At 33.8% G+C, this 14,790-nt stretch overlaps 1 protein-coding gene across 11 annotated transcripts in view; it reads left to right on the top strand.

Annotated features, from left to right (window-relative positions):
- The window catches only part of Nek1 (NIMA related kinase 1), a 175,592-nt gene that overhangs the window by 81,240 nt on the left and 79,562 nt on the right, over positions 1 to 14,790 (top strand). For 8 of the 11 annotated variants that reach the window (XR_009227055.1, XM_046447807.1, XM_046447809.2 and 5 more), the window contains 4 exons: positions 2,833 to 2,916; positions 3,346 to 3,429; positions 4,106 to 4,183; positions 4,735 to 4,830. Coding sequence is in view for 10 of the 11 variants with exons in the window: in XM_046447807.1 (XP_046303763.1) it covers positions 2,833 to 2,916; positions 3,346 to 3,429; positions 4,106 to 4,183; positions 4,735 to 4,830 (342 nt within the window). In the remaining variant the exon portion in view is untranslated. The remainder of the gene's footprint in view (positions 1 to 2,832; positions 2,917 to 3,345; positions 3,430 to 4,105; positions 4,184 to 4,734; positions 4,831 to 14,790) is intronic. The other 3 variants (XM_058580364.1, XM_058580367.1, XM_058580368.1) reach the window with 1 other exon arrangement.

Consider the following 14,790-nt stretch of genomic DNA (forward strand, 5'->3'; position numbering starts at 1 on the left):
TAAAACATAAAACTTCTTAAAAAAAAGGGACAGAAGATAATTTTAGGGCCATTGACCAGGCAGTTTTTGAACTTGATATAAAGAACATGAACTGAAAAAGGAGCACTTTTTTTTTTTTAACTTAAAAGTTACTCAGATTCTTCTATTTCTCAAATACTGAGAAAGATAAAGTCCATAGTAATACTCAGCTCACTTCCAAGAACGCTGTAGATACTTCCATATCTTTTTAGTTCACCTCATATCATTACCTACTACTGCCTATTTTTTATTTCCCTTTGCCTCCCCAACTCTGACCTATATCCCCAAAGCTCAAATAACTGTTAAGCTGATTCCAGGACCTTCTTGAATGTGGGGTGGACTGGGTGAGTTGAAAGTGTTTTCTCAAGAGGAAAAAGGCAGAACATGCTCATACAGTAATTTTTTTTTTTTTTTTTTGCTCTTTATTGTCCTTGAAGTACATGCTGTTACTATGCCCAGACTTAGCAAGTTTAAGTAATTTTGCGTAAGGTTGCCATTGGCAAAAACATGAATGGGATAGACTTCATAGTCTGTAGACCATGTTCTTAACTGTCATAGTATACTATGCTAATGAGTACTGCTGTGAGAGGTCTGCATAAACATTGGTATGTAGGTCAGGGGAGGCAACTTGAGTCACTACAGAAAGCTTTGGCAAAACTTTTCAGGGGGATATTTGATTTGAGTTTTGCAAGATGAGTAGAGTTAATCATTTTAAGATGACCAGTGAGATTATATGTATGTATGCATGTATGTGTGTACACACACACACACACACACACGGTTTTTGACTAGAATGTAGGATTTATGATTGATTAGGGACAGTAATGAATCTGCCATTCAACAGATGGATTAAAGTCTGAAAATAATGGGAACCATTGAAAGACTTATGTGAGACCTGGTGTGAAAAATAATTATAGAAAGGTAACTCCAAATATCTTTTAAGAATAGATTGGAGACGGGAGACTAGAAGTAAGATGTTAAGTTAGGAAAATTTTTTATAAATTCAGGAGACAAAAGAAGAAAACCTGAGCTAAGACAGAAATTAAAGGTATAAATTATGAGGATTAGGAGATCGGATTGGAAATGTGGCAGTCATTTGTATATTGTTGGTACGAAAGAGGAAAAGATAACTCCTATCTTGCTGATTCATGTGGCTTAGCATAAGCTAGGAATAAAAAAATATAGTAAAAAAAGAAAAGTGGATTAAAAAGTCAGGTTTGTAAATTGTTTGAGGTATCTTTACTACATAAAAGTGGAATGTCCAGATAACAGTTTAGTAAACTCCAAGTTCTATAATTCAGAAGAAAAAGCACTATGAAATTTTGTTTTGATGGTGGTATTTTGAGACAGGGCCTTCTGTATTCCCCAGAGGCCTCATCCTGACCGAGCCTCTTGAGTAGCTGGGTGGGAGATTGATTTAGTTTTGGGAATCAGCAACATATGTTAAAATCTGGGGATGAGAAGAGAAGGACCAGAGAATGAAACTCAAGAAAACAGTGACATTTAGCAAGGAGCCAAGAAAGAAAAAAAAAAAAATGCCTGTGAAAATCAGCAAAGATAGAGGAACCTAGGAGAGATTGCTGTTATAAATACTGAAAGATAGACTTTTTCTTAAAAACATGTGAATTACAGAATATTTATTAAGTAGAATATTGTGAATAGTGTTTAGTAATTTAAGAGTAATTTTTATAAGAAGTATTAATTGAATATGGAAAAAGAATATAACATTAATAAAAATAGTAAAATCCTAGTTTTTGTTAAAATACATATACATTCATACATATGAATAAAAGGAAATTTAGAATGTCTTTAAATTACAGGTTCTCAGATATTAGAATTATAAATGATTCACAATTCCTTATTTTATAAATTTTCTACAGTGAATATATATTGTTATAAGAGAAAAGTATTATATACTCAATTTAATGGATTCAGTCAAAACAGTTTTTCAGTGGAAATAAGTGCAAAAATGTCTCAACAGACTCCATTTAAATCACTTCTGAGTGATTGGTGACCTTAAAATTTTTTCAGAATCATGGATCGGAAACTAGATTTCAGGGGGTTAAATCAAACAGCCATCAGGAAAAGGGAGATGTATAAGCATAGAAAAGTACAACAAGCTGATGAGAAGTAGGACTAAGAATTTGGGGGGAGAATCTTGAAGCACACTTGCATGCTAAAAAAAAAAAAAAGAGCAAATAATTTGACAATCTGATAGTTTTACTGAAGAATATTAGTAATTTCTAAAAAGATAATTTCACATTAGTGGTAAATTATAGCCAAAAGTAAGTAAGCTTGTGCCTGGGTATGATAATTTCCAGAATAGTAACAGGACATGACTGAGACCAAAAAGTTTCATTTTACCAGATTTCATTACTAATCATGATTCAGAATTTCATTTTTTAATATACAACACATTTGTTGAATTCAAGAACAGTAAGCTCAAATATTTGTGCATGTGTGAGAAATTGATTCACAGACATAAAGAAATGAATTGGGTCTTTTTTAGAGGAAAAAATCGATTTGGTGTTTACCTAACTCTAAAGCAGTTCCAAAACCCTCTTAAGTGAGTAATAAAAACAACTGGTCTCTGTTTTGAATAATTATATTTGAGACTTAATTGCTTTTTTCACTTCTCATTAAATATATTTGCTAAATTGATATAGGAAAATGCCATAATTTTTATTAGAGTTTAGCAGCTAGAAATGGTCAGTATTTGCCCAAAGGAAATTAAGTGGCACATGGCTAATCATAGGTAAGATGATGGCATAGCCTTAGTCATTCTTTAAACTTAGTACATTAAATGATAAACAGGGAATCCTGCAAAACCTGGCAGCTATGTATGGAGGCAGGTCCAGCTCTTCAAGAGGAGGGAAGCCAAGAAACAAAGAGGAAGAGGTATGCTTCCCGCATGTTCGCTGCCTCCATCACACAGCCATTTTTTGAGTTTATTGCCTCCTTTTCTTGCATGGTTTAAATTCTTAACAATTGTTTAAAGATTTTGTAAGTTTATAGGGACCTGTTACTATAATTTAACTTCATGCTGTGTCATAATTTTGCCTCATAACTGTTATTCAGTCTTGTAAGCTTAATTTTTTTCTTTTGATCAAATTAAAAATTTGTAATTATATTTCTTTCTTTTCAGAAATAAATTGCTCTAAATTAAACTCTTGAAAGCTAATATTACATTTCTGTTAACCAGATTTCAGAACTTTTATTTCTTATATTCAGATTAACACTTTCCCTTGAATTATAAATTTTTTAGCAGTAAAAATGTTAATAGTTTTTCTTTTACATGAATATGTTGTGTGTTTTTCTTCTTTGTAGGTTTATCTGGCAAGACTGAGGCAAATAAGACTACAGAATTTCAATGAGCGCCAGCAGATTAAAGCCAGACTTCGTGGTGAAAAGGTAGTTTGAGACTTTATACAAAGTAATCGAGGATGGGAACATAACTCAGTGGTAGCACACTTACCTACCATGCTTGAGGCCTTGAGTTCAAATCCTAGCACTGCCATAAAGGAAATAAATAAAAAGTAACTGAATGATATTATTAATCATTAGATTAGATTAAAATTAGTTTAATATTAGAAATGCTATGCCAATAACAACAACAACAAAAAAAAGATGAATACAGTGAACATAAAAGTTGTTCCGGGCTGGGGATATAGCTCTGTTGGTAGAATGCTTGCCTTGCACATACAAGGCCCTTGGTTCAATCCCCAGCAACACACACACACACACACACACACACACAGTTGTTCAGGGAATAAAGTCTTATTTATATGATTTTAAATTGATAAGAACATTTTTTTTTTTTTTTTGCAGAGGAATTCTGAGAGAACAGAATTATCCACTATCCTTCCAAGGATTAAAGTACATTTTATATCATTCTGTTTTTAACATTTTGTTCAGTTGTCTACAGGGTTGATAGTTGTGAGAATTCGTTTTCAGCTTTGGGAGAAAATTAACAGCGTTGAATGATTTCCCATTTTTAAATGTCAGTATTCATGTTATCTGTCATGGAGCTCTGCACTGAACTTGATGGTTTTGTCCTAAGTGGTATGCTTATCTACTTATTTTGTAGAAAGAAACAGATAATTCCAAAGGACAAGAAGGAAGTGAGGAAGCTGATTTGAGGCGCAAAAAAATTGAATCACTTAAGGTATAGACTAGAAATAATGTTGCACTTTCTATAGAAAATTGAAATAGAAAGTTATGTTCCTATGTTTTTCATAGTTAGAACACATTATCCATTTGCTTTAATTTTTCTTTCCACTTCATCTTTTACTAATTGGTTTTTGAAATACAGTGTTTTTCTGTGTATAACATATTTATGAATAACAGTTGATCACAGTCATGGCATAAATATGTAAAAGTATGACACAAGTAATCCTAAAAAGAAAAAAACAGTAACCTTAAAAATGAAATACACAGTTATCCATTTCTCTGAAGATAAATGAAATTTTATATAATAAATATTTTTACATTTTAATTTCCATTCAAATGTACTTGCATTTATTTTAATTCCGTAAATATTTAGTGAGCTTGTATGACAGGCCTGCTGTATGTCAAGCCTGATTCAAGGTATTGGGGATATAGAGTGAGCTTACATGCACATTTCTTTGTGGCTAATAAGTCAGTATCTTTTTAGACTTGCATGGAAAGGAAACCACATGTCCTCTTTCTGATAACTAATTTTGTCTTTATTTTCAGGCCCAAGCAAATGCACGTGCTGCTGTACTAAAAGAACAACTAGAGAGAAAGAGAAAGGAAGCATATGAAAGAGAAAAGAAAGTGTGGGAAGAGCATGTAAGATTTATATATTTATTTATGATTTTTTTTTCTTTAATTTTTATTGTTGGTTGTTCAAAACATTACATAGTTCTTGACAAATCATATTTCACACTTTGATTCAAGTGGGTTATGGACTCCCATTTTTACCCCATATACAGATTGCAGCATCACATCGGTTACACATCCACTGTTTTACATATTGCTATACTAGTGTCTGTTGTATTCTGCTGCCTTTCCTATCCTCTACTATCCCCCATCCCCTCCCCTCCAATCTTCTCTCTCTACCCCATCTACTGTAATTCATTTCTCCCCCTTGTTTTTTTTTTCCCCCTTTCCCCTCACTTCCTCTTGTATGTAATTTTGTATAACCATGAGGGTCTCCTTCCATTTCCATGCAATTTCCCTTCCCTTTCCTTTTCCCTCCCACCTCTCACCCCTGTTTAATGTTAATCTTCTTCTCATGCTCTTCCTCCCAACTCTGTTCTTAGTTACTCTCCTTATATCAAAGAAGACATTTGGCATTTGTTTTTTAGGGATTGGCTAGCTTCACTTAGCATAATCTGTTCTAATGCCATCCGTTTCCCTGCAAATTCTGTGATTTTGTCATTTTTTAATGCAGAGTAATACTCCATTGTGTATAACTGCCACATTTTTTTTATCCATTCGTCTATTGAAGGGCATCTAGGTTGGTTCCACAGTCTGAGCATGTAAGATTTAACTCATATTCTTAATCCTGCTTATTTTATTGTTCTTTTGTTTGCTACTGTGTTGGAAATCAGTATTATAAAATTTTTTAATTCCTTTTTTCTATTTTTTTTAATTCTAATTCTTATCTGTTTTTTTTCTCTCTTTCATATTTAAGGATAATCTTTTAGGAAGTTTTTTTAGGATTTGATTTGAGGTGACAACTTTATTTAATTTTTTATTTACATATTTCCAAATAGTAAAGTCCCATCATCATGTAATGATGACACCTTCTTTCTGCCACTTATTTAGAATGCTACTTTAAAATTTGTTAGATTCTCATATACACTAGAAAATTAACCCATAGTATATGTGCAGCAAGGTATTTTGGGGGGGCTTTCTCTTCTACTTTTTTTACTCTATTTGCTTGTTCTATCAGAATCTTATTGTATTAGAGACTCAGAATATGTGTTTTGGCCTTGTCTTTTTTGGTGGGCTTTTTTTTCTTCCACATATTTATTGGTACATTATAGTTGTACATGTTGAGATTTATTGTTACTTATTCATACACTCATGCAATAATACATCAATATAATTTGGTCAGTATCACTCCCTAGCACTTTTCTCTTCCCTCTGGTCCCTTTCTTTTCCTCTTTCCTCTCTCGCTTTCATAGTTGAGAGAAAACATATAACCCTTGACCTTTTGAGTTTGGCTTATTTTGTAACAGTCTCTAGTACCATCCATTTTTCTACAAATGACATGATTTCATTTTTCTTTATGGCTAAATAAAATTGTCTTGTGTGTATATACCACTTTTCTTTATCTACAGTTTAGCCATTGTGAATTATGCCACTCGAAACATGAATATACATATGTGTATCCCTATAGTATGATGACTTTAAATTTTTAGGATAAATACAGAGGAGTGATATGGCTGGGTCATGTGGTGGTTCCATATCTAGTTGTTTGAAGAACCTCCATACTGATTTCCATAGTGGTTGTGCTCATTTGCAATCCCACTAGAAGTGTTAAAGTGTTCCTTGTCCTCCATATCCTCTCCAGTATTTATTATTATTTTTATTCTTGATGATTGCCATTCTGACTGGTATGAGATGGAATCTCAGGATAGTTTTGATTTGCATTTCCCTATTTGCTAATGATATTGAGCATTTTTTCATATATTTGTTGGCCATTTTTATTTCTTCTTTTGAGAAGTGACTGTTTAATTCATTTGCCCACTTATTAATTGGGTTATTTGGGTATTTGATGTTAAGTTTTTTGAGTTCTCTATATATTCTAGATATTAATTTTGTGTCCGAAGAATAGCTAGCAAAGATTTTCTCCCATTCTGTAGATTTTGTCTTTAAGTTCCTAATTGTTTTATTTTCAGTGTAGAATCTTTTTTAACTTGGTCCCATCTCATTTATTAACTCTTGACATTATTTCCTAAGCTTTAGTTGTCCTTTTTAGAAAGTTATTGCCGGTGACTATATGCTACAGTGTTGACTTTATGTTTTCTTCTAGGAGTAGCATAGTTTCTGTTCTAAATCCTACATCTTTGATCCATTTTGAGTTGAACTTTTTGTGGGGTGAGAGATAGGGTTTAGTTTCATTCTTCTACATGTGGATAATCAGTTGCCCCAGTACCATTTGTTAAAAGGCTGTGTTTTCTCTTGTGTTTTTGGTACTTTTGTCAAGGATCAGATAACTGTAGATGTGTGGGTTTGTCTCTGAGTCTTCTCAGAATATGTTTTAATTTTTATATATTTTAAGATAAATTTTATTCCTTTTTGGAATTTTTGTTGGTATTACTTTTAACATGATAAGTACTGGTATGTTTACAATAGTTTATCCAGAAACACATTAAATTTGTACCCTTATTCATTGTTTCTTTTATATCAACACAATTTTGGTCATTTTATACATATCTGTTGTATGTCTTACAAAGATTATTTCTAAATATTTTATAATTACATGTCATAAAATCTTTTTTTTAAGTTATAGATGGACACAATACCTTTGTTTTATTTATTTATTTTCATAAGGTGCTGAAGATGAAACCCAGTGTCTCACATGTGCTAGGCAAGTGCTCTAGCACTGAGCCACAACCCTAGTCCCTCCATGCCTCGTTTTTAAAGTTTTTTTTTTTCCTCCCCTAAGAGAATAGTACTAATATTTGGAGACAGTTTAGGGTTTTGCTTATCTTTTATGCTGTGATTCTTCCTTTTCTACCAATTTTCAGTTGATTTTCTGAGTCTTTATTTAGCATGCAGCTATCTCATTGGCAAATGGTCATGTTAGACATCAGATAACAGTTCTTCCAACTTATTATTTATAGTATGTTAGGTTCATTATAATCATCATGTTGCTTTGTTTAATCTTTACAACTTTACAAAGCAGATATAGAAAAGATGATGATATGAAGTCACATTTCCAGTAAGGGCAGATGAAGGACTTGAACCTGGGTCTGCTTAATGTCAAAGTCTGTATTCTTATGGAATTTTCCCTGGTCTTTATAAGGTGTGTCTTTTATTACCATTTTGCTTCTTACTGAATTTGCCAGAATTTCCAGGATAATATTATGTAGTAATAGGTATAATATTTTATTCCTTTCTTTATTGGGAATTGTTCATAATAGCATTATGTGAAGTAAGATAGTAAGCATGTTTATGTCACATCGTGACAGTTTTTAATCAGAGTATGTTTTGTAATCCTACCAAGTGATTTTTTTAATACCTGTTAAATTAATATGTTTCTTCTTAATCTACTCATTGATGTAATATACAGGGAGATTCTTTTCTTACAAAATTGCCAAAGAAAAAGAATCTGTTATAAAAAATGATATATGTGAAAGAGTCAGAACTCCAAAAGTGAGAAATAAGACAAATAATTTTTTTTTATTGGTTGTTCAAAACATTACAAAGCTCTTAACATATCATATTTCATACATTTGATTCAGGTGGGTTTTGAACTCCCAATTTTACCCCAAATACAGATTGCAGAATCACGTCGGTTACACATCTACATTTTTACATAATGCCCTATTAGTAACTGTTGTATTCTGCTACCTTTCCTATCCTCTACTATCTCCCCTCCCCTCCCCTCCCATCTTCTCTCTCTACCCCATCTACTGTAATTCATTTCTCTCCTTGTTTATTTTCCCATTCCCCTCACAACCTCTTATATGTAATTTTGTATAACAATGAGGATCTCCCTCCATTACCATGCAATTTCCCTTTTCTCTCCCTTTCCCTCCCACCTCATTTATCTGTTTAATGTTAATCTTTTCTTCCTGCTCTTCCTCCCTGCTTTGTTCTTAGTTGCTCTCATTATATCAAAGAAGACATTTGGTATTTGTTTTTTAGGGATTGGCTAGCTTCACTAAGCATAATCTGCTCTAGTGCCATCCATTTCCCTGCAAATTCCATGATTTTGTCATTTTTTAGTGCTGTATAATACTCCATTGTGTATAAATGCCACATTTTTTTTATCCATTCATCTATTGAAGGGCATCTGGGTTGGTTCCACAGTCTAGCGATTGTGAATTGTGCTGCTATGAACATCGATGTAGCAGTATCCCTGTAGTACGCTCTTTTAAGGTCTTCAGGGAATAGTCCGAGAAGGGCAATAGCTGGGTCAAATGGTGGTTCCATTCCCAGCTTTCCCAGGAATCTCCATACTGCTTTCCAAATTGGCCGCACCAGTTTGCAGTCCCACCAGCAATGTACAAGAGTACCCTTTTCCCCACATCCTCTCCAGCACTTGTTGTTGTTTGACTTCATAATGGCTGCCAATCTTACTGGAGTGAGATGGTATCTTAGGGTGGTTTTGATTTGCATTTCTCTGACTGCTAGAGATGGTGAGCATTTTTTCATGTACTTGTTGATTGATTGTATGTCCTCCTCTGAGAAGTGTCTGTTCAGGTCCTTGGCCCATTTGTTGATTGGGTTATTTGTTTTCTTATTGTTTAATTTTTTGAGTTCTTTGTATACTCTGGATATTAGGGCTCTATCTGAAGTGTGAGGAGTAAAAATTTGTTCCCATGATGTAGGCTCCCTATTTACCTCTCTTATTGTTTCTCTTGCTGAGAAAAAACTTTTCAGTTTAAGTAGGTCCCATTTGTTGATTCTTGTTATTAACTTTTGTGCTATGGGTGTCCTATTAAGGAATTTGGAGCCCAACCCCACAATATGTAGATCAGAGCCAACTTTTTCTTCTATCAGACGTAGAGTCTCTGATTTGATATCTAGCTCCTTGATCCACTTTGAGTTAACTTTTGTGCATGGCGAGAGGAGGGGATTCAGTTTCATTTTGTTGCATATAGATTTCCAGTTTTCCCAACACCATTTGTTGAAGATGCTATCCTTCCTCCATTGCATGCTTTTAGCTCCTTTATCAAATATAAGATAGCTGTAGCTTTGTGGATTAGTCTCTGTGTCCTCTATTCTGTACCATTGGTCCACCCTCCTGTTTTGGTACCAGTACCATGCTGTTTTTGTTACTATTGCTCTGTAGTATAGTTTGAAGTCTGGAATCGCTATACTGCCTGATTCACACTTCCTGCTTAGCATTGTTTTTGCTATTCTGGGTCTTTTATTTTTCCATATGAATTTCATGATTGCTTTCTCTATTTCTACAAGAAATGCCGTTGGGATTTTGATTGGCATTGCATTAAACCTATAGAGAACTTTTGGTAATATCGCCATTTTGATGATGTTAGTTCTGCCTATCCATGAACAGGGTATGTTTTTCCATCTTCTAAGATCTTCTTCTATTTCTCTCTTGAGGGTTCTGTAGTTTTCATTGTATAAGTCCTTCACCTCTTTTGTTAGGTTGATTCCCAAGTATTTTATTTTTTTTTGAGGATATTGTGAATGGAGTGTTTTTCCTCATTTCCGTTTCAGAAGTTGACAAATAATTTTTCAATCCATTCTTTTATTCCTATTCAAAGTAATTTTAGGTGATGACCGTTCTGAGTTCTCCACCCTCTACTAGTTGTATTTTCTCTTTGATTTTAATAAACCAACAGTGGAGAACTCCCTTTCAACTTATTCCCACTTTTCTTTCCTTAGCTTTAGACTTGGCATGAATGATACTTGAATAATGCAACAAGGGTCCCATTTTCCTTAAGAGTTACTAGTGATTATTCCTTGCCCATTTACCATAATTTTACCTGACTTAAAGATTCTCATGCTGTTAGAAAAGTGTTTTTAGTCGTGCTCCTCATTTTTCCTTCCCCCTATTTCAGATATAATATGAATAGGGCATTAGTATGAAATAATAAATGTGATGATTTGTCTCTTTTTTCCAAAGAGAAAGTTATAGCAACCAAATTTGTCAAAAGTAGAAATAATTTCTCTTCACAGTCAGCAGCAATTACTCCTGATATCCAAATCCCTTTTGAACTTAACCTGATGTAGAAGGTAATTGTGAATCCACTTCTGGTGACATATAGCAGTTGAAAACAATCTGCTTTAATTCTCTTGGAATTATGTGTTAAGCACAAGAAACAGAAACATCCCAGCCCTTGTTAATAAGTGGACAAGGACTATAACTAAGACCAATCAGTGTAAAACTCTGTGTGTGCGTGTGTGTGTGTGTTAGCTTTTTCCTCATGATAAGCCTACTGCTATCATCCTTTTATTCGGCTACAATATCACAATTGCAAACTTTGAGGGCCAGTGCCCCTTGTAGTTTTTGTTCGTTTGTTGTTTTTGTGATAGTAGGAGTGTTTTTTCAGTGAGCCACGCCCCCAGTCCTTTTTTTAATTTTTAATTTTTTTTTTTGAGTCAGGGTCTTGCTAAGTTGACCAAGCTGGCCTCAAACTTGCGATCCTCCTGCCTCAAGCTTACAGATAGCTGGTGTTATAAATTGTGCACCATGGTACCCAACTCCCCTTTATAGATTTTAGTTTAGTCTTTAATAAGGCACTTTTGCATTCTATATAACCCATGAAAGGGATTGAGATATCACTTTATCCATTTAAATATGATGCGCTTATACTCAGTGCAGTTCAATTTTATTTTAAAAATGTGAACTCTTTAGCATAATGATTGTGGTGTGAATCAAAGTATTAGATAATAGCCCACATGGCTTTGCTTATGTGATACCCCGTAGTCTTGGAGACTGAATCATCCACTTCATATCTACTTCATCATTGTGCATGCCCAGGCCCTGTTTTGGCAGCAGGCCTGTATACTCTACTCGATTTACTGTGTTACCTGTACTCCCTCAAAGTAGAATGAATCACTGGGTCTTAGTTCATTCTGTGATTGGCTTGTGGCATATTGGTTTGGCCAGTTTGTCAAAGGGAGTTGTTTCCTTTTCTCCAGTCATGCACTCACTGGAATGACTCAAAAGTTATGCTGCATGAACTTATATTTCTTTCCTAAAATCTGCTCTTGGTAGGAAGAAACATTGCCCACACACATTTAAATGTGGTTTTAAGTGTGTCTTGTATAATAGTTTTCTAAAGAGCAACTCACCAAACAGGCTTCCTTGTTAAACTTCTCATTTTCCTGCTCATTCAACAATATTATAACCACTGTGTAAGGGTAAACATACATGTGTTCATTTAGCCATGTTCATAATCTGTTGGGTTTACTGCTTCATTTCTTTACCTTCTTGTTCTAATTTGTGCTCAACACTTCCATCAGTATCCCTAAATTGTAGTTCTGCATCTTATACTGTATAATAAGTATATAAATATATCTCTATACCTTCTTTTTCATCTAAGTTATTATAGCATAGGGCCAAATTTGCATATTTCATAGCATCAATTCAGGCAACATATCTGTGGAACTCTGTTCCTTCTTTAGGTCAGAAACTATATTTTGAATATGGTGAGTTTCTTCTTTATTTAACTTTTTTGCTTATTTTATTTCTATTTATATCTTTGTACCATTCTTCAGACTTCCCATTTATTGCCTATAAGGCTTCTTCCAGGATGGGCAGCCTCCTCCTTCCTGGCTACCTCAGAATACTCTTATCCTTTGTCTTGCCATCATTCTAATTCACTTAAAGAGAAACATCCTGAGTTCAGTTTGCAACCATGCTCCCTATATCAGCTGTTTCTGGGTGATAATGTACTACCAGAGATATGTCTATTTAATATCAAAGGATTCAAATACATCAGAAAGAATCACTATTTCACTTAAACTTAGAGCCTCTGTTTCAAAGTCTGTACTCTGATGATTTTCCTCACAAAAATGAACTTTCCCTAAGCAACAGGAACGTAAGTTGCACACATGGTGATAGTAGTGATTATGAGGGAGTAGGGTCACCTCTGGAAGCACTCTTAGAGTTATATTTCAACAAATGCATATACCTTTTTTTCAAATTATGTCAACCACTGATTCAGCTTTGAAAAAGCACTTTACATTCTTTATTATATATATTTTTATTGGGCAACTGTGCAGTGGCATTAATTCAGTGTTCTCAAATGACCATTTGGAGCCAAGGTTCTGTACTAGTTAAAGACTGCACTGGCCCCATTACACCCATCCAACATTCAAGAACATTTATATACTTATTATACAGTACAAGAGAAAAACCCTTGAAATTTTTTGTTATCTAGGCACTGAAAAATGGTGTAAAATCTTTTCTTGTCTGAATGAAAGTGGGGTATTGATGTGCCCTAGTATTGTATTACTATCTATATCTCCCCTTATGTCCATTAATATTTGCTTTGTATGTATAGTTGCTCTAGTGTTGGGGATACACACACACACACATACACATTTATATATTTTTACAATTGTTATGTCCTTTTGATGAATTGATCCTTTTATTGTTAAACAATAGCCTTGTCTAATGTCCATCTTGACTTGAAGTCTAATTTATCTAAGTATAACCACCCCTCCTGTCTTTTAGTTACTGTTTGCATGGACTATCTTCTATTTTTTTACTTTCAGTCATTGTTCTTAAAGCTCAGGTAAGTTACTTTTTGGCAGCATATAGTTGGATCTTTTTTTTTTTTTTTTTTAATTCATTCTTCCACTCCTTGTCCTTGAATTATAGAGTTTAATCCATTTATGTTCACGGTTATTATTGCTAAATAAGAACTTAGTCCTAGTATTTTTAAGGTGTTTTTTTTTGGAAATCCTTTCTTTATTCTTATCTACCTTTGAAATTTGGTGATTTTCTATAATACTATGCATTGGCTCCTTTCTCTTTCTTATTTGTATATCTGCTATAGTTTTTTACATTGTGATTATCAAGAGGCTTACATAAAGCATCTTATAGATTTAATAACTATTTTACACACTATCATTATTGTAATGGAGTTTTTTAAAAAACATTTATTTTTTAGTTATTGGTGAACTCAATACCATTATTTTATTTTTATGTGGTGCTGAGGATCAAACCCAGTGCCTCACACATGCTAGGCAAGCACTCTACCTCTGAGCCACAACCCCAGCCTGGTAATGGAGTATTTTTAATTTGACTGTGAATTTACCTCTACCAGTGAGTTTTATACATATGTTTTTATGTTAGTAATTATTGACTTGTGGTTTCTGGTTGAAGAACTTCCTTAAAACTCTTGTAAGGAAAGCCTAGTAATGATGAATTCATTCAAGTTTTGCTTGTCTAGGAAAGACTTTTACTTCATTTCTGTAGGTTAACTTTGCCGATAGTATTTTTGACTGTCAGTTTTGTTCTTCAGTCTAAAAAGTTTCTTCTGAGAAGTCTTCTAATAATCTAATAGAGATTCCCTCATATGCCATTTGACACTTTTCTCTGCCTTTAAATTTTATTTATTTATTTATTTAGTACCAGGGAATGAACCCATGGTCACATAAACCACTGAGCCACATCACTAGCTCTTTACTTTTTTTTTAAATTTTGAAACAAGATCTTGCTGAGTTGCTTAGGGCCTTGCTAAGTTGAAGAAACTTGCCATCCTCCTGCCTCAGCCTCCAGAGCTGCTGGGATTACAGGTGTGTGCCACTATGCCTGGCTTAGTGTTGCCTTTCATGTATGCTCATATTATTAGTAGTACAATTAAGGAAGATAGATTCAGGTTTTTTGAAGGGTAGCAGTGCAGTGGTAGAACAGTAGACTAGCATGTGCAAGGCTCCTGAGTTCAATCCCTGGCAAAATAAACAAACAAAACAAACAAGCAGCAATGTATTTTGAAATTAAAATTCAGTGAAAAGTAGAATCAGGGAAATCCTATTTTGGTTTTAGGTCGGAGACTATTTTGAATATGATAAGTTCGTTTCTAATTGCATATACCTCTTTCTTGAGTATTTCATTTCTAGTTCTTTTTGTCCTATTTTTAAGGCTTT

Source organism: Marmota monax, unplaced genomic scaffold, assembly GCF_021218885.2.
Source record: "Marmota monax isolate L192 unplaced genomic scaffold, Marmota_monax_Labrador192_F-V1.1 WCK01_AAM20220418_F8-fsc00040, whole genome shotgun sequence".
Classification (NCBI taxonomy): Eukaryota; Metazoa; Chordata; class Mammalia; order Rodentia; family Sciuridae; genus Marmota; species Marmota monax.